Source organism: Sprattus sprattus (genome assembly GCF_963457725.1).
Source record: "Sprattus sprattus genome assembly, chromosome: 20".
Lineage (NCBI taxonomy): Eukaryota > Metazoa > Chordata > Actinopteri > Clupeiformes > Clupeidae > Sprattus > Sprattus sprattus.
The window spans coordinates 14,613,185-14,633,184 of NC_137918.1; the positions used below are offsets into that span (position 1 = coordinate 14,613,185).

At 43.4% G+C, this 20,000-nt stretch overlaps 1 protein-coding gene across 1 annotated transcript in view; it reads right to left on the minus strand.

Annotated features, from left to right (window-relative positions):
- Positions 1-11,839: 11,839 nt before the first annotated feature.
- smap2 (small ArfGAP2) overlaps positions 11,840-20,000 on the minus strand; it is a gene marked incomplete at its 3' end in the record, with an annotated part of 44,635 nt that continues 36,474 nt past the window's right edge. Inside the window, exons 8-10 of the mRNA XM_080858778.1 lie at positions 14,462-14,666; positions 13,355-13,635; positions 11,840-11,974 (exon numbers count right to left, since the gene is read on the minus strand). Of these exons, the coding sequence (XP_080714904.1) occupies positions 11,840-11,974; positions 13,355-13,635; positions 14,462-14,666 (621 nt within the window). The remainder of the gene's footprint in view (positions 11,975-13,354; positions 13,636-14,461; positions 14,667-20,000) is intronic.

Sequence of the window (20,000 nt, forward strand, 5' to 3'; positions counted from 1 at the left end):
AGTATGTAGTATTAGTACACACCTGTAAGTCAGTGTCGAGCTGTAAAAAAAATCAAATAACTTATTTTTTGGTGAGTTTAGACAACACCAATGCACTTTTATTCTGGTTATGTATAGTGTGTGTTTTGAAAATGTTAATACTTTTCATGTTGTCCAGTTGTTTTCTGTACATAGACTCAAAGGGGATCAGACGTTCCCTGAGTATCCGTGTTTGTTTCAAAGAAAGGTGTTTTTAAAAGAATTGACTATTTTCCCTACTCTCATAACGAACCTTTGAAGCTTTGAACTCGACTCTGTGGAGTCATACACCCTTTCTCTTTGCACTGTCTTTCTCTTTGTCAAAACCATAGCTGTCAGTCTGCATTCGTCAGCCCCCCCTCATCACCCATTTTGTTAGAAATGTTAAACTCTGATTTATTTTAGTTTATTTGTTTTTGGTTATTTTGAAAGACCATTATCTCTTGTGGCTATGAAGCTTTTAACACTGAGGATTGCTTCCAGAGATCGGTTTGTTTGTTTGTTTCGTTGAGTTTTAGTTTGAGTTTGCATTGATACTTACTTAGTTAATTTTGCATTGATACTTACTTAGCTTTTGTGTTTTTTTTTGCATACTCTGATTTTGCTATTGTGAAAAAAAAACCTTCCAAATGATATTTAAAGGCAACTGTTTTATTTATTTTTTGATGAAAATGTTTGAATTTATGAGCCACAGTGTACATGTATGAATTACTGTCATTTTGAATGTTTTCTGAGTTCCTAATGAAGGATTTCTCAGTTTTAGACCCCCAAATCTTGAGAAGTAGAGAGTTTTGTTGTCTGTGAGAGGCCAAAGCCTGAATTTAATCAGTACCATCAGTAAAACGCTCTCCATTCATTTCCTGGTACAACAGGGGGAAATAGGTGAACGAGTTGAAGCCTCTGATTAATCTCACAGGGTTAAGCCATCTCCATGACAACAGCGCATCAGTCGGGCTGGTTCATCATGAAGAAATGACTTTCATTTAATGTCAGATTGTTTTGTGCCAGATTCATATTTTGACTTACAAAACCGATGTTCAGAAACGGATTCATTATCATGGATGGAGAGGCCCAAAGCCAGAGAGAGTAGTGTTTGAGCCTCTGTTTGAGCCTCTGTTTGAGCCTCCAGAGAAAGTAGTGTTTGAGGCTCCAGAGAGAGTAGTGTTTGAGCCTCCAGAGAGAGTAGTGTTTGAGCCTCCAGAGAGAGTAGTGTTTGAGCCTCCAGAGAGAGTAGTGTTTGAGCCTCCAGAGAGAGTAGTGTTTGAGCCTCCAGAGAGAGTAGTGTTTGAGGCTCCAGAGAGAGTAGTGTTTGAGGCTCCAGAGAGAGTAGTGTTTGAGCCTCCAGAGAGAGTAGTGTTTGAGGCTCCAGAGAGAGTAGTGTTTGAGCCTCCAGAGAGAGTAGTGTTTGAGCCTCTGTTTGAGCCTCTGTTTGAGCCTCCAGAGAAAGTAGTGTTTGAGGCTCCAGAGAGAGTAGTGTTTGAGCCTCCAGAGAGAGTAGTGTTTGAGCCTCCAGAGAGAGTAGTGTTTGAGCCTCCAGAGAGAGTAGTGTTTGAGCCTCCAGAGAGAGTAGTGTTTGAGCCTCCAGAGAGAGTAGTGTTTGAGGCTCCAGAGAGAGTAGTGTTTGAGGCTCCAGAGAGAGTAGTGTTTGAGGCTCCAGAGAGAGTAGTGTTTGAGCCTCCAGAGAGAGTAGTGTTTGAGCCTCTGTTTGAGCCTCTGTCTTTGTCTTTGTTGCTATTGTGGGATGCCAGTGCTGTTTGTCTATTTGCTTCCCCCTGCAGGAGAGAGAGGAAGAGAGAGAGAGAGAGATGCCAGTGCTGTTTGTCTATTTGCTTCCCCCTGCAGGAGAGAGAGGAAGAGAGAGAGAGAGAGATGCCAGTGCTGTTTGTCTATTTGCTTCCCCCTGCAGGAGAGAGAGGAAGAGAGAGAGAGAGAGATGCCAGTGCTGTTTGTCTATTTGCTTCCCCCTGCACTGGCGTTGATGCTCTGAGTAACAGACTGAATCTGGTCTGTTGGGAAGATCTGACGTAGCCTTCATGGCTAAGAAGTCACCTTTTACTTTTGACCTGTACAGAAGTCACCTTTGACTTTTGACCTGTACAGAAGTCACCTTTGACCTGTTTCGGTTGAGTAGTGGGGGTGAGGGGGTGAATCCTTCTGTCTACAGAAAAAAAGGACAGTATAGATATATATAGCTATTTATATTAGTTTGTTCATATTTGCACAATATTGTGAGTAGCGCCTTGGTAACCACTGACAGACAGATGTATGGAGATGAGAAGAGAACAAAACAAAGAGTTGCATTATTTAGTCAAAAGGAGAAAAAAGATCAATTATTGAGAAACAAAATAATTGAATAACTTTGCAGTTGAATGTTTTTGTCCATAGTACACACTATGACATGACTATGAGCTTTTGCAATTATTTTTTCAGTGTAAATGACTTGGGGAACCTGAGAACGTACGCGTCTCTTTTATTGTTGATGGAGTAGCTTTATTCTTGTTACTGCAGATTTACTGAGTGCAAACATGAAAGAGTGAATGCACGTATCTGAACCCAGATCTTTCATTCCGTAGAATATCCCCTCCATAGGATGCTCTATGTATATAGAATATGTTGAAATCCTAGTCTGAACCATTTGGAAGTAGACGGGTGGAAAAAACCCAGAAAGATAAAACCTAATTTGATCCTCTGTGCCAAACCTAACCAAGAGCGGAAATGTTCAGGTTGTAAAATTTGACCAGGTTCAATTAGGTGATATACTATACAGTATGTACACTTCACATGGCAGTGTATAAGAGGCTGTATATTTGGTTATATATACAGTATGTATGGTTGTATATGCATTTGATATAATCTATTTAACTAATTATTAGCACAATTGCTGAACAAGGAAGTATGCCTAATCATCTAATTTGGATTTGGATCGCTCGATGAAATAATGGAGGGGAAAAGAAAACGACAAAAAGCAAAAAGACATTTTTCTCAACTGAACATGAAATTCAACAGCCTGTGGCACCTCAGCTCTCTGGTCGTCTGTGTTTTCTGCACTCGAATGCCCCCTGTCAGCTCCAGGTCCTCTGCGGACATCCAGTGTGTGTGTGTGTGTGTGTGTGTGTGTGTGTGTGTGTGTTGTGTGTCAGGTCCAGCGGTGTGGCTCCCCTGGTACAGTGTGGCCGCGTTGATCAGGTGTGGCAGGAGGGCCAAGTGGAGTTATAGGGGCTGTTCGGTGGAGTGGTTAGGGCATGTGTGTGTGTGTGTGTGTGTGTGTGTGTGTGTGTGTGTGTGTGTGTGTGTGTGTGTGTGTGTTTATAGGGGCTGTTATGTGGAGTGGTTAGGGCATGTGTGTGTGTGTGTGTGTGTGTGTGTGTGTGTGTGTGTGTGTGTGTGTGTGTGTTTTATAGGGGCTGTTCGGTGGCGTGGTCAGGGCAGATCGCTGGCCTGTTCTCTGTTCTCTGCTTCATCGACTGCGGTGGGAGGGAGATGTAGTGAGCCTTGGCCTTCACCGACACGAAATCATTGGGATGGATTGTGTCTGTGTGAGGCAGAGTGAGGTAGGGCAGGGTGGGGAGGGCTTGAGCGGTGTCTGGAGATAGCAGTTACTCACACACACACACACACACACACACACACACACACACACACACACACACAAACAGACAGTTGCGTCTTTAATTTATTTTATTTTGTCTGCCTCAAGAACTTTTTGGTGACAAGTCTGTTTGAGGACACTGCAGAACCCCCTCAGGACTCTCATACACCCGTGCAGAATGTGCCACGACTCTGTCTGTTTGGTGAACTCCACTACAGCAGGACTGGTTCCTTGCAGAGAAGAAAATGTGGGTCTGTCGACCTCTAAAATAAAGGGTACATTTGTTGGCCCGAACTGATTCTATTTGATTGAAAACTATAAAGGGTTGTATTGGTTGCCAACACCCTGAAGGAGTGAATTGTTATTCTCACTATCCCTCTAATCACTTTATTTAGTGAGATGTATGTTTATAAGATATTCCTGCTACGGTTTTTAAAGATGACTTACAAGGAATGAATAATATAATGTGTTTATTGCATATGTGGTGAAAGATGTCTGGGTTTGTCTGTTGACTTGGTTATGAGTCTGTGTATCGGGCTGCCATCTAGAGGATGGTCACAGTAGCACATGTTTGGAGAAGGTTTGGGTCCTCTTAAGGCGTGTTCCCAAGTGCACATATACACAAGTGGGACAGAGCCCTATAAAGGGGATATGTATGGTGGACAATCAGACTGACCTGGATTGTTTTTCCTCCTGTATTTCTTGCCTGGCTGGCATGCTTTTCAGAATGCTGCTGTAGTTATGGAGGGGAGGGGAAAGAGGGGAGGGGGGTGTCATAGAAGCGTATCATTTTGTTGCCGTGGAAACCTTGACAGAACTTTAAAGGTCAATGGGCTGGTGGGTTGGTCTCTGTTTTCAACCGCCATTTTGGAAATTCTATGACTTTTAAATGCTTTTTTTGTGGAGATGTGTCGGTCAAGTTGTTATATGGTCTCACCTCTGACCAGGTTTATTTATAGATTTAAAAGTACAGTATATTTGAAATTTAATTTTATTTTTGTAGAGAGCACGAGGAGATGTTGTCGGAGACTGGTTCGGTACCAGTGGCTAGGTTGAATTCTGCCTTGGGATTCGTTCAATGAGGGCTTGTGAAGTCAATTGCCTTACTTTATTTATGAGATGTAATTTTTACTGTGGTAGCAAGAAGAGCACACATTTGAAAGATTTAAAAGAGAAAATAAATCTCTTACTTCAACTTTATTGTAAGTTAGCATTTGCTGATAAATTATGAATGTATTAATGAATCATTTCACTTGATTTTGGTCAAAACTTATGTCTTTTGAATCTGGGTCATGCTTTTGAGACCCGGATGGATGGGCACACTGTCCTTTATCACGGATATGTCTATTTGTCACCAACCTCCCTTTGTTGAAGAGGCTAGCTAAAGACAGTAAGATTTTTTCTGTGCCCCTTTTAAGATTTTGTATTTTAAGTCTAAGGAGTCTCTGGCGTTAAAGCATTGGATATTAATGATAAACTGATTGACTGTATTGCTGCCAGAAGTAGCCTACACATTTGTCGTTAAATTTTATCTTAACTTTTTGCATGGTAATTTAAGAAAACTGCTCTTTTATGGTCTTGACACAAGTGATGTATTCAACCGACAATTACAGTATGATAATGAGAATTTTTGAAGCATTGTGTGAACTTAGGACCAGGAGTTCATTGTAGCATGCGATCGGACTGAATAACTCTGCTAAATCCTTTTCCTTGCAATAACTGGAGTCCGCGAACCTGATTAACCCAGGCTGTTTAAGGGCTCAGATACACATACAAGTTTTTGTAAAAACGCGACGCTAGGAAATGCATTGATTCCTATGGTACGGGGCGCTTTGCGTGAAAGCGCGCCGTACCATAGGAATCAATGTATTTCCTAGCGTCGCGTTTTTACAAAAACGCGTAGGCTATGTGTATCTGAGCCCTAAAGCTGGCTTCCTCTTCAGAAGGGTTTTCTGGCCACAGAATACCTCATCTTTTGTATGAGTTTACTTTGCACTACTAGAGGGAATACAAAGATTACCAAACCTTTTTTTTTTTTTAGTTTTAAACAATACAATCGGCGGAAAAGCATGCAAGGTTTCGGATACGTTTAACAGTGAGACCCAATAGCTTGAAGAACAAAAAAAAAAAAACACTCATCTGTTGGGAGTACAGCCCATGTCTGTCTTCTTCTTGTGGCACTGTTACATGTTTTTTGTTCTCTGTAAAACTACATTCCCCAGTCCAATATCTTCATCAGCAAAGCCTACTTTTTGGCCTACTGTTACTGTTATCACAATAGCACAAGCAGTTGAGTGGCCAAATTGATGTTTAATCTAAAATGTTATGATTGCAAGGAACAAAATGCAAAAAAAAAAAACACATAAATATTTATTGTTTTGTTTAAAAAAAAAGAAAACAAAGTTAGCACTAAGTCTCTCTGAATTGAGCAGAATTGTATTGATTAGGTAGATTAACGGTAGCAGCCAAAAGTACATCGCTTTCGGCCCTCCTCGTCTGAAGTACAGATGCACGTTGTGAGGATACAGAAATGAATGTTTTACTATGAACCAAGACCATCTTAAGTCAATACTCCTAACGGAAGAACAGATGTGTTCTGTCCACCAGCCCTTACTGCATAAGTAAGGCATCGGCAAGCTAAGAGGGCGACATGCTGATGATGCATACGAAAACCATATAAGCAACTCACGCTGTATACGAAGGGAGCTGTAATTTTATACCTGTGCTTTGTAAATGTTTTCTATGTGCAGTATTTGATAATGTAAAACTGGTATTTTTGTGGTTTGTACGCAGCAGAGTTGGTTATTTAAAAGTGCACGTAGTTTTGTAAGAAAAGAGACAAAAAAAATCCTCTCAACCTACCCTACCCTACCCCACCGCACCCCACCCCCTATCCCACCGCACCCCATCCCCTACCCCACCCCCTACACACACATAGAAATTTTGATTCAGAATCCTGTATCTGCATGCCTCTTTGACAGCCGGGCGCAAAGTCAATAAAGTTTTATTTGAATCTTCTGTGGCCTTGTGGTTATTGTGGTGTCTGTGCGAGTGTCCCATTTGTCAAAAAAAGTTGGTAGATGCACAAATGGAACTACGTAGGTTAAAATGATCTCTATCTGCATGCCTCTTTGACAGCCGGTCGCAAAGTCGGCTTCTTTGAAATGTTACTGTAATAGCTATGTTGGCTGGCTTGCCAACAACTTTCCTAACACAGTCAAACATCAAGCAAGTGCAACACAAGACAAAGCAAGACAGCAAATACGTTACTGAATAGTCCAGCAGAAAGAAGCCCCCTAGTTGGCAGCTCCAGAAACTCCATAGTGTTACATTAATACTGAGTAAACATGACCTTTTGAACTTTTAGCATTAAATGTTTGGGCAGTCCCTCACTGGGATAATGCATGGTTAGATGCATGGAGTGTGGTTGACACACTGCATAGCTTACAAAGGGTTAAATAGTCAAATTATTGAAAATGTATTATCAGCCACTTTTATCCAACACTACGCAGTCCTTTACCAGTAAGAGGATTCCAGTGTATTGACCCCATATTTACTTGTTCAGATTTGCTCTGTAACTCTCACTATGCCAATATGAAATTCTGTTTGGATAAATTTAATCAAAGCATCATAATCAAATAAAAACACCCACAAGCTGTGCTTTGAACACATTTTCCTTTTATGTCACATATATAGCAAGCCAGGCCTTTAATGATGCATTACATATTTATTATTCTAAAAATGATTTTAAAAAGGAAGATATAGTTGAAGAAATTATTTTATGTATTGCAACTATACTCCACAAATTATACATCAAGGTGAGGCATCATTTATACATAGGAAAAATGCAAAAAAGATTGAAATAATCCATGAACAGATATTGAGATTATTATTCAAAAGTTACATTCCTTGAGAGTGCTGATATTTCAGAGGAGAGAAGCATCTGCAGGGACTTGCCTATGTAGAAAGCTGATCAGACGTTGTAGCACCTTTTCACCAACAGGGGGCGATGTTGATCCAAACAATTATACGTCACAGATCTCTGACGCATGGATTTTTTTTTTCTGAGGAAGTTCCTGCCTTCTTTAGTAGTTGCTAGCAGTACTTATTCCAGCAACACTACTGCATACCATGCAATAATATCACACACAATACCAATTTAAAGTAGCCTAACTTAGCAACTTAGCTAACTTAGCAATCGAGTCGAATCGGTCTTTCACTGTAGTCAGTCTCTAACTTCCTGTTCCCATGGCATGACTGCAGAGTTGTCTCCCAAGCATGGAAGGTTATTTGATAAGAAATGGGACTCGTTTAGAGCAGTGTCTTGTAGGGACTCACTGTGACAGACACGTTCAACTCCTTGACCTGACACCTGATTCAGTTTACTGGACACCATTACATATGAGCTTCTAAACTGAATCAGATGTTAGGAAAAGAACGAAATCTAATCTGCACAATGTTCTGGGCCCCTACTTTCCAATCGGAGAAGCACAGCTCTAGACTACATATTTGTTGTTGATGCATCACCCCTCACCTAGTCTGATAATCTTATAGTATATAGAGACTCATTGCTTGTCTGCGTCCTCACAGCGTTTGCAGTACAGTTACATGGCCATGAGTGAGCCCTGCGACACCGCCGCGCTGCTCCCACAGTATTGCTCTGTCGGAGTCAAAACCACAGCTTGCCTGGCCTCTTGCTTTTTCACTGAAGTGCAAGCTAGCCTAGCCAGAAGCACAATTATCACAACTGCCTATGATTCATCTCTCACTCACTCTCTCACACACACACACACACACACACACTCTCTGCCAACTCCAAAGCCCTACAAAATGGTGTGGCGTTACCGCGTGTATTGCAAGCTTTGAAATGTATTGCCTCTACCTCTTCTTCTCCATTAGGACATGCTGGCATACACTGGCTGCAGGAAAGTCAGTGTAAGTCCTCACAGGACCTCGGGAGTAACAGGTGCAACTCCTAGGCCTGGTTCAGACTGCTCCCCCAAATCCAAATTGTATCCAGACTGATTTTTGAAAGTCTGGACAGCAAAAACACATTTGGAGGCGTTTCGAAATGCGATTCCAATCAGATTTCTACAGATGCGATGCAATCCGGGCCGCTCAAATCAGATTTCAAAGTGTTTTATGCATCACTTGTAACGGGACACAACAACGACGCAGCCAAATCCAGAGTGACGGAATTGCCGGAATTCATGGCTGTTAGCAGAGTGCCAAATCATTCACATTGATCGATACCGACGCCGTTCCCACAGCCACCCATGTTGGTGATGTCTGGACACACAAATCTGATCTGATCCCCTTCAAAACAGTCGTCTCAAAAGATCTGATTTGAGAAACAAATCTTATTCCCCCCCCCCCCCTGCAGACTGAACACAGCGCTAGTGTCCCCCCCCCCTACGTGGATGACAAAGAGGTTCCAGGGACCAGGGTCACACTATGGGTTTGGATCAGTAAAGAGGTTCCAGGGACCAGGGTCACACTATGGGTTTGGATCAGTAAAGTGCTCCCAGTTTCACACAAAAGGCGCCGACTTCTCATGAAATAAAGTAAAAACTAAATTACCGACACATCAGCTTCATGCAGTTTGTAATAATTCTAATAATAATACAAATAATAATAATTCTAATACATTTTTCAGATGGGTGAGACAGTTGGGGCTTCCTCTGAAACATGGGTATGGCTTTTATGATGGTGACGGGATGTCTTTGTTAGACGATGTCCTCTACTGCATGTCTGATTCTAAACGTTCTTTAAATAGAAAATAAGAACACCCACAGCGCAAGAGAAAACAAACATGTCAAAAGCAAAACAATCGCCGTGCATCGGACAGACAAACAAACAGTGCAAGTACATTTAAGGAATGGTGTTGGCTCTGCGCATGTAAGCAGCACTAGCCTATTCACATATGTGTGTGTGTGTGTGTGTGTGTGTGTGTGTGTGTGTGTGTGTGTGTGTATGAGGGCCTGTGTGTGTACATGTCAACCCCCCTACACACCCACCCATACACACACACAAACAGGTCATGTAGTTCTACACCAAGGCTCTGGCTATTGTGGTAACAGGTTACCCTCTTGCAAGCGCCTCTGGTTACCACCAGAGGGGGCTGTAGAGGGTCTTTCTATCTCTTGGTGGAAGCTGCTCTGTTGAAAGTGAGGTCACTGCTAAGGCCAGCTCGTCTAGTTCGCCTGGCTGAGGGATAACAATCAGTGTTTCGTCCTCAGCAGACGACAGGACTGCGAGAGGCCAGTCAGACGGTGGGGGTCCGACAGACAGACATTCAAAGTCACATTGAGAGAGCCTCATTCACGTGCCAGCCGGCTGGGATGGAGAAACGGAACTAGTGCGTCGCGTTACGTCGAGTCAGGGAAACATTGCTTTCCTGGCGGTGGTAATAATAATAATTACGATAGGCAGCCCAGTCCTTGTTTTGGCCTGGCCTGACTGGCACACGGGAATGCTGGGAATGTCTCCATGGCGACACAGGAAGCAACCGTACCCTCCAAAAGAGCGTCGAGGAATAACAGGACACGCAGACTTGCTCCGCGCCCAGACGAGATGGACGTTGTGTTAGCACAACACACACACAAACACAAACATGCACAGTGTGCACACAAAGATAAGGGGACACGATATCTATTTCTCACACTCACACACACACACACACACACACACACAGAAGAGGACAGAACAGACTGAGGACACTGAAGATTCAGACACACACACACACGCACACGCACAAGAGGACAGGACAGACTGAGGACACTGAAGATTCAGACACACACACACACACACGCACACGCACACACGCACACGCACACGCACACGCACACGCACAAGCACTAGAGGACAGGAACGACTGAGGACACTGAAGATTCAGACACATTCATTAAGTCTCAATCAGGAGAAAATAAAACAGCGAATGTGGTCTTTTTTTTGTCTTGAACAGCAGACCCAGGCGCCGGACAGCTGGTTCTCAGTACAGTTAAAAACATTCTCTGGTCAGCCAGCATACAGAAAACCCCCTTCATGCAACATTGGTAATGAGAAGACTTCATCTTAACCAACTCCCCTGATACGGACACAATAACATTCATGCCGAAACTGTAGAACAGACACATTGCTGTCACTGTGCTAGAAGAAATAGCATCGCGAACAATACAATTAAAAGACTTTGCAGTCATTTCCATACAAATGTCTACCGATACCCCATTGACTGCAAATTCTTTTCAGAAGGTCCTTAACAGGTTTTTTTCCATTTGTAACATCATTCCTCTCTTTGTGTGATAGTCCTCCACAGATTCTAGATTTTAATGCAAAATTCTATAGCTACGGCAACTCTTTGGTTCCAATTCTTAAATCATTCTGGTCTAAAGTGAGCTTTTCAAGTGCCAGTGAATTTGACTAAGTACCACTAAGTCCTTCCAAAAACTCATGACTGCTTCAAAAGGTGACTCCTGAGTTTGGTGAAGGTTGTATTAGTTCCACAACACTGCATCGATCATGATACAGACTCGCTCACTCAAGTCACACACAGTCACACACACACACACACACAGTCACACACACACCACACACACACACACACACACACCTGTCACAGCTTTACCCTGTTTTAACACACAAAACACTCATTTTCATCGCCTGTGCCTACCATTGATGGTGAAGTGAGGTCCACAGGCATCAGAGGCCTGCAGTCAAATCCAACAGAAACCACGGAGGTTTGAGAGATCCGGGTGATGGACAGAAACAATCTTATTCAGAGGACTAACTCAGATTGCTGACAATAAAAGAAAAAGAAGGGAAAAAAAAGCAATAGACATAACACAGGCCTAAACAGGAAGTGAACAAAAACTCATACTAATGAGGAAGTCGGATAGTGAAAGAACTGCAGTGATTGGTCCACGCTGAAGTGAGGCTGGCATGAGGAGGCGTGATATGACTCCCAATCCACCAGATGGCGCTGTGATCGATCACATTCCCGAGTTTGTCTTCATTTAACCTCTGACATCTCAGCTGTGTTCACTGGTTATGACGTCACAAAAAGTCCCAAGGCAGGAATGAGCATGATGGCGTGTGTATATTTGTGTGTGTGTATGTGCGTGTGTGTGTGTGAGACGTCTTTCTTGTAGCTCCCTCCCTCCCTCCCTCCTCCCATTGGTCCAGGCCCCCCTGCCTACGAGCCACTGTCCAATCCCATGACTGCGCCCCATGACATCACTTCCACACGTGCGAGCCAATCATGTGACTGGAAGTGGGTGTGGTCGCCGCCGCAGCTCCGCCCATTGGCTGCCCGTATCCCATCATGCTGTTGGTGCCGTAGAAGTTCACGCCGGCCATGTGCTGAGTCATCTGTAGACACACACACGCACACACACACACGCACACGCACACGCACACACACGCACACGCACACACACAGACACACACACACACAATGCTGCCGTTACGCAAATCAGAGGGAGAGGAAAGGACAAGCTTTGCATCTGACAAGAATAACTTCTTATCTTGTTATCTGACACTTAAAAAATCAATGTTTGAGACAAGCAGACAATTTAGCTGAACAATTTCATAGAAGTGTGTGTGTGTCTGTGTGTGGGGGGGGGGGGATGTGAGAGAGAGAGAGAGGCGAGGCGTCCCTGAAAGGAGAGGAGGAGAGAGAAAGGAGAGATGAAGAGAGAGAAAGGAGAGGAGGAGAGAGAAAGGAGAGATGAAGAGAGAGAAAGGAGAGATGAAGAGAGAGAAAGGAGAGGAGGAGAGAGAAAGGAGAGATGAAGAGAGAGAAAGGAGAGGAGGAGAGAGAAAGGAGAGATGAAGAGAGAGAAAGGAGAGATGAAGAGAGAAAGGAGAGACGAAGAGAGACCCACTAGAGGCGAGGTGAGAGAAAGGAGAGACGAAGAGAGAGAAAGGAGAGATGAAGAGAGAGAAAGGAGAGGAGGAGAGAGAAAGGAGAGGAGGAGAGAGAAAGGAGAGATGAAGAGAGAGAAAGGAGAGATGAAGAGAGAGAAAGGAGAGACGAAGAGAGAGAAAGGAGAGACGAAGAGAGAGAAAGGAGAGATGAAGAGAGAGAAAGGAGAGGAGGAGAGAGAAAGGAGAGGAGGAGAGAGAAAGGAGAGATGAAGAGAGAGAAAGGAGAGATGAAGAGAGAGAAAGGAGAGACGAAGAGAGAGAAAGGAGAGACGAAGAGAGAGAAAGGAGAGGAGGAGAGAGAAAGGAGAGATGAAGAGAGAGAAAGGAGAGACGAAGAGAGAGAAAGGAGAGATGAAGAGAGAAAGGAGAGACGAAGAGAGAGAAAGGAGAGACGAAGAGAGACCCACTAGAGGCGAGGAGAGAGAAAGGAGAGACGAAGAGAGAGAAAGGAGAGATGAAGAGAGAGAAAGGAGAGGAGGAGAGAGAAAGGAGAGGAGGAGAGAGAAAGGAGAGACGAGGAGAGAGAAAGGAGAGACGAAGAGAGAGAAATGAGAGATGAAGAGAAAGGAGAGGAGGAGAGAGAAAGGAGAGATGAAGAGAGAGAAAGGAGAGATGAGAGAAAGGAGAGATGAAGAGAGAGAAAGGAGAGATGAAGAGAGAGAAAGGAGAGATGAAGAGTGAAAGGAGAGACAAAGAGAGAGAAAGGAGAGACGAGGAGAGAGAAAGGAGAGATGAAGAGAGACGAGGAGAGACGAAGAGAGAGAAAGGAGAGACGAAGAGAGACGAGGAGAGACCCACTAGAGGCGAGGCGTCCCTGCTGACCTGGGCGATGTTCCACTGCAGCTGCTGGGCCTGCTGCGCTCCGTAGGGCTGCTGAGGCGGCATCATGCCCCCCTGCACCCCCGCCATGTACGGGTTGGGCACCTGGGCGCCCATGCCCGCCTGGTGGGGCATCACGCCAGGTTGCGCCACCATGCCCATCTGGGGGGCAATCATGGCGCCCATCATCCCCCCCTGGGCTGCCATGGCCTGGTACTGCCCGTAGCCTGGCGCCGCAGCAGCCGCGGAGTAGCCCATCTGGGCGGGGTTGAGGTAGATGCCCGCTGTTGAGAGACAACAGGTGGCAGTTATCTAACACGAACCGGACTCTTACGTGGTGAATATTATGTACAGCTGGATGCCTTCGTTCACGATTGTGTACTGCCACACCTACATGCATCGGACTGGATGTAACCACATGAATAAATATCAAATGACAACGTGATGACATGTAGGAATTGGAATTGAACCTGTGTCCCCGCGGGCAATGAAGCCCGTAAATGGGGGGCTTATCGGCCTCAGACATGTAGATTTATACACATACTAATGTCTAAGCAATAGAAGAAATCCTGTGTGTGTGTGTGTGTGTGTGTGTGTGTGTGTGTGTTTCTGTGTGTTTCTGTGTGTGTGTGTGTGTGTGTGTGTGTGTGTGAAATCCTGGGCTTTAGCATTGTCACAGAATAACACACCATCTTTATTTGATCTGAAATGCAATACACCCAGTTCATTTCTGCAAGCATGCAAACATTAGGAAGGATACCAGCAAAGCTGTAGAATAGCATTACACAATTATAAGTAACCTGATAATCTGATGAGATTATATCTAAAATTGGAGCTAGGAATGGGCCAGCATACACACACATACACAGACACACATACAGACACACATACACAGACACACACACACACAGAGACACACACATACAGACACACACACACAGCCACACATACACACACACACACAGCCACACATACACAGACACACACACACACACACAAAGAGGCTGGTTCATTTGACTCCCAAATCCAGCCTGAGAGTCCAGAGCGCCCTGGAACAACCCACCCCCCCCCCCCCCCCCCCCCCCAGATGCCAGAGAAACCCTGCCTCACCGTGGGCGGCGGCCATGTTGGTTTGGGGGATGGAGGAGGTGGCGTAGAGCGAGAGGATGGAGTCCTTGGACATCTTCTTGCTGCTGGTGCTGGTGGTGCTGGTGGTGCTGCTCTCCTCGGACCTGCCCGGCAGGTCCAGGAACAGGCTGAGGTTCTCGGGCACGGAGGCCGCCACACGCCCACTGGGCATGGTGCCCGAGGCATGCTGGGAGGAGACACACACATATTAATCATATGCACCGATAATAAAGTTTTGAGATTTGCATGTGTTCATTTCTGCTTGTGTGTGTGTTTGTGTGTGTGTGTGTGTGTGGGGAGGCAGGTGGCATACTGGAAGTGTCAGTAAGTAAGTACCGATAATGAAGTCATATGATTTGCATGTGTTCATTTCTGCTTGTGTGTGTGTGTGTGTGTGTGTGTGTGTGTGTGTGTCTGTGTTTGTGTGTCTGTGTGTGTGTGTCTGTGTGTGTATTTAGGTATGTGTGTGTGTGTATTAGGGGTTGCACAGATGACTTATGCACTCAAGCAGTTACATTAATCAAAAAAACATTGAGCACTTTTCAAAACATTGAGCGTAGTTTAATCTTTCAGTGTTGTATTCCGTCAGTTGAGTATTCCAGACAGAGCTCTTGGTCACCAACAGGTGGAACGGCGAATGAGCCAGAAACAAGGTGACCAGTCAGAGATCCCCGGCGTTGTAAATGAAACATGTAAAGGTTTCGTAGACGGATGTTTGGAGAAGATGGAATAGAAAGTGGCTATGAGTAGCAATGTCAAAAAGATGTAGAGAAGCAGCCTATCTGCTATAGCTTGCCAGACTTAATTCACCTGTCCTGTCTCAAAATAGGTAATTTTCATTCCCAACTGTTGTGGTGAAAAAAACATGCAACTTGTAAGGTGTGGACGGATTCTTCAAGGATGGCTCTAACATAGAGTCAGTCATAACTTTTTTATTCGGGAAGGCATTTCTGGCCTTGTGTTAAATCTTTTCTGTTATGCTTATGTTAACAGATTTTTATTTATTTTTTATTTTATTGTATTATTATAGTTAGTTTCTAATATGTAGGCACTCTGCGATTCTTTCGAATGAAAAGTGTGTTAAAAATAAAATGAATTATTATTTATTATTATAGCCTACTACAGACTACTACTCATACACAGCTTCACAGATACATGCTGATGATTTCTAGTTTCTGATAGATGCAAGCAAAGATGACTAATTTCATATCATTACTGATGTTGAGCAGGCTTCACAGAATGACCAAAAAGGAACCCTGGGCAATGAACCCAATTTGGTAACTTTCTATCTTGGGCTACCCCAGACTGTTGGTAATAACAATGGTGAAATGTCACTGGCATCATCAATACCTCACTATTGCGTAAGGTAATACCAAGTGCTATGTTCATGGCATTAATGTGATGCTTTGGTCTATGTTCAGAGATGCGCTATGCATTCTATTATTTATGCCACCCCCACGCAGTGACCCCCTCCCCCCCCCCCCGCTCCCACCCACGTGTACTTGAGAACTCCAGTTTGTCAGGTAAGGACTACTCCAGTTGTACCATTAGGTTTTTGTGCAACCCCTGGTGTGTGTGAATGTATGTATGTGTGGTTTGGGTATGGGTATACAAAACATAGGGTATGGCTCGGTATGTGAGTGTGTTTGAGAGAGAGAGAGAGAGAGAGAGAGAGAGAGAGAGAGAGAGAGACAGACAGAGACATAGAGAGACAGACAGATAGATAGAAAGCGAGAGAGACAGACAGATAGATAGACAGAGAGAGACAGAGAGAGAGACAGACAGATAGAGAGACAGACAGACAGACAGATAGAGAGAGACAGAGAGAGATAGATAGATAGAGAGACAGAGATACGTAGATAGAGAGAGAGACATACAGATAGACAGAGAGAGACAGAGAGAGAGACAGACAGAGAGAGAGAGAGAGATACAGACAGACAGACAGACAGAGAGAGGTAGAGAGAGAGAGAGAGAGAGAGACAGAGCGAGATAGATAGATAGATAAAGAGAGAGAGAGAGGGGAGAGGTAGAGAGAGAGACAGAGAGAGATAGATAGATAGATAAAGAGAGAGAGAGGGGAGAGGTAGAGAGAGAGAGAGAGAGAGAGAGAGAGAGAGAGAGACAGAGAGAGATAGATAGATACAGTGCCACTTAAAAGTATGTGAACCCCTTGACCACTTAGGAGTTTTCTGTTGTTTTACCATGATTTTAAATTTTTTTCATCACCAATTTTCCATAGGAGGAATGTCAGGTTTATGTTTATCATTTGCATGTACTTTTTTTTAGAGGGAATTGTTTGAGTAGCCAAAAGACTACATGAAACATGGAATTAGTCCATTTCAAAAGTAAGTGAACCCCCAGCTGAATTGGTAAAGTCAAGCAGGTAACAGATTCAGTGAAACTTATTTTGGTGCTTAATTAGTCAATTTAGCAAACCGATCATCTGAGACATCCTTAGGGAAAGGTTTGGGCAACACAGATTAAAAGAGAGAGGAAACCAACCAAACTACTGTAGTGCCAAGATGTACCCACACAGATCAACAATGCCGAAAGGAAACGAGATATCCGAGAACATCAGGAAGAAGGTTCTGACAGCCCATCAGTCTTGGGAAAGCTATAAGACCATCTCCAAAAGATTCCAGCTCCATACATCCATCCAAGACAAATAATTTAGAAATGGAGGGCATTCAACATGACCGCATCTCTGCCTAGAAGTGGACGCCCATCAAGACCATCACCAAGAAGCACCAGAAGAAGAATAAATCAGGTAAAAGTCAACCCACACATCACCTCTAAAGAGTTTCAGACCTCTCTGGCAGCATCTGGGGTAAATGTACATGGGTCTACAATCAGACGAAAATTGAATAGACATGACATTCATGATCGGGTTGCTAGAAGGAAGCCTCTGCTCTCAAGAAAGAACAAAACTGCCTGTTTCAACTTTGCCCGAGAGCACTTGGATAAACCAAAGGCCTTCTGGAAGTCCCTTCTTTGGACAGATGAGTCCGAGATAGAATTATTTTGTCACGATCAAAACCAACAATTTTTGTCTGATTGTAGACCCATGTACATTTACCCCAGATGCTGCCAGAGAGGTCCGAAACTCTTTAGAGGTGATGTGTGGGTTGACTTTTACCTGATTTATTCTTCTTCTGGTGCTTCTTGGTGATGGTCTTGATGGGCGTCCACTTCTAGGCAGAGATGCGGTCATGTTGAATGCTCTCCATTTCTAAATTATTTGTCTTGGATGGATGGATCGAGCTGGAATCTTTTGGAGATGGTCTTATAGCTTTCCCAAGACTGATGGGCTGTCAGTACCTTCTTCCTGATGTTCTCGGATATTTCGTTTCCTCTCGGCATTGTTGATCTGTGTGGGTACACCTTGGCACTACAGTAGTTTGGTTGGTTTCCTCTCTCTTTTAATCTGTGTTGCCCAAACCTTTCCCTAAGGATGTCTCAGATGATCGGTTTGCTCAATTGACTAATTAAGCACCCAAATAAGTTTCACTGAATCTGTTACCTGCTTGACTTTACCAATTCAGCTGGGGGTTCACTTACTTTTGAAATGGACTAATTCCATGTTTCATGTAGTTTTTCGGCTATTCAAACAATTTCCTCTAAACAAGTACATGCAAATGATAAACATAAACCTGATATTTCATCTATGGAAAATTGGTGATAAAAAAATGAAAAATCATGGTAAAACAACAGAAAACGCTTAAGTGCTCAAGGGATTCACATACTTTCAAGTGGCACTGTAGATAAAGAGAGAGAGAGCTGTATACTATGGAGGATTATCGGGGCCAAAACTAAATAAATAAATAACTAAATAAATAAATAAATGAATGGTTAAATACTTGGATAAATACATAATTAGATTTATTTATACCTACATTTATTTATTTATACTTACATATATTTATTTATACTTACATATATTTATTTATACTTACATTTTGTCATACATTTTGTCATACATTTTGTCAAACATTTTGTCATACTTACATTTTGTCATACATTTTGTCATACATTTTGTCATACTTATTGTCATACTTATTGTCATACTTATTGTCCACGGTGTAACTTGCTTGCAGCAAAATAAATCCGTCATCCCCCGTCACCAAGTCAGGGGGCGGGTTAAAGCCTCTGATTGGTGTTACACACCAGGCAGGCTCAACCAGTCGATCAGGCTCGAGGGATACTGAATTTTGGCGTTTATGGATGCCAAGCGCCAGATTTAGTTTAATGAAAGTTATTGAGCATTATTTAAATAAATCAAGATACCAGAATGTCCCAGAAGACATACCCTCAGCTGCTGCGTGAGGCTGCATCCTTAATTTAAGAGGCCCTCAACTCGTCTACTACTAGTAGTATTTCTAGTAGTGTTATGAAATGTTGGGTTTAATGTGGCCTACTGGGTGCACTGGCCGTAGTAGTTGTAGCCAGGTCGTAGCGCTGTCGTTACCCCATCACGTCTATCTCTTCCATAGTTTGCATCAGGCTGCTATTAGAATGTTACGCTGTAGCATGGTTCTTATGTCCTCAGTTTTTGAATCACCAGTGATGAAGAAAGTGTTTTGTCCGTCTCTTCATAAACGGATGACTAAGAGTAAGACCACATTTACACATAGCCGGGTAATTACAGAATAGAGAATATTTCTGCCCTTCCGTTCAAAAATAACGTCGTACACACAAGGTCTTTTTCCAAAAAACTTTCTGTTTACATGAACCCGCATATACGCCCCCAAACGCCATCATAACTATGCTAAACCTGTAGGTTTGCATAAGTAGGCTGCTAATCCATTAAATTGGCTATGAGTCCTAGATATGTCCTTTACGTTTATTTGGCTACAACAGGTAGACAAGATGGAATGTAAAACTCGTAGTCCACTGGTGGAAGTGCAGGGGATACCATTGTTAAAGCCAATAGTCACACACTGGGGAAGGGTTGAGAGATTCAGTTATAGGGTTGAAAGAATGCAATCCTGCGTTTGCATTAACGTATAAATGAGCACTACGTTAACAGCATCCATGATCAGTAAACAGTAAATATAGGACACTCACATCACGAATGCATTTTAGGCGCATATGTGACGCAAACTCCGTTTGACCCAGTGCACACGCAAAAACTGAGTTTTCCTGAAATCTCCACTTTGGCCGGAGTTTTTAGAAATGATCGTTTCCCGTGATAAAACCTCCGTTTTTTCTCGTAAATGAAAGGCCAAACCGCATGAAAATATATACGTTTTCCCACCGTATAAACGGGGTCTACGTTCAGTTGAGTTCTGGATTTTAATACGTTTATCAATCTGTAGATTGGGAGAGAAACCCAGACCTCTGACAATAAAAAACAACACAACACCAGGCTTAGGTCTCAATCATGTCTCTCTCCGCTCTGAAGGCCGGAGGACCATCTTTTATAGGGCACAATACTGTAAACATAGTGACAGTCAAGCAGTAATGACGTTACAACAGTCTCAGAGAAAGAGTCTCACAGCTCCCCAACAAATGACAACTCTCA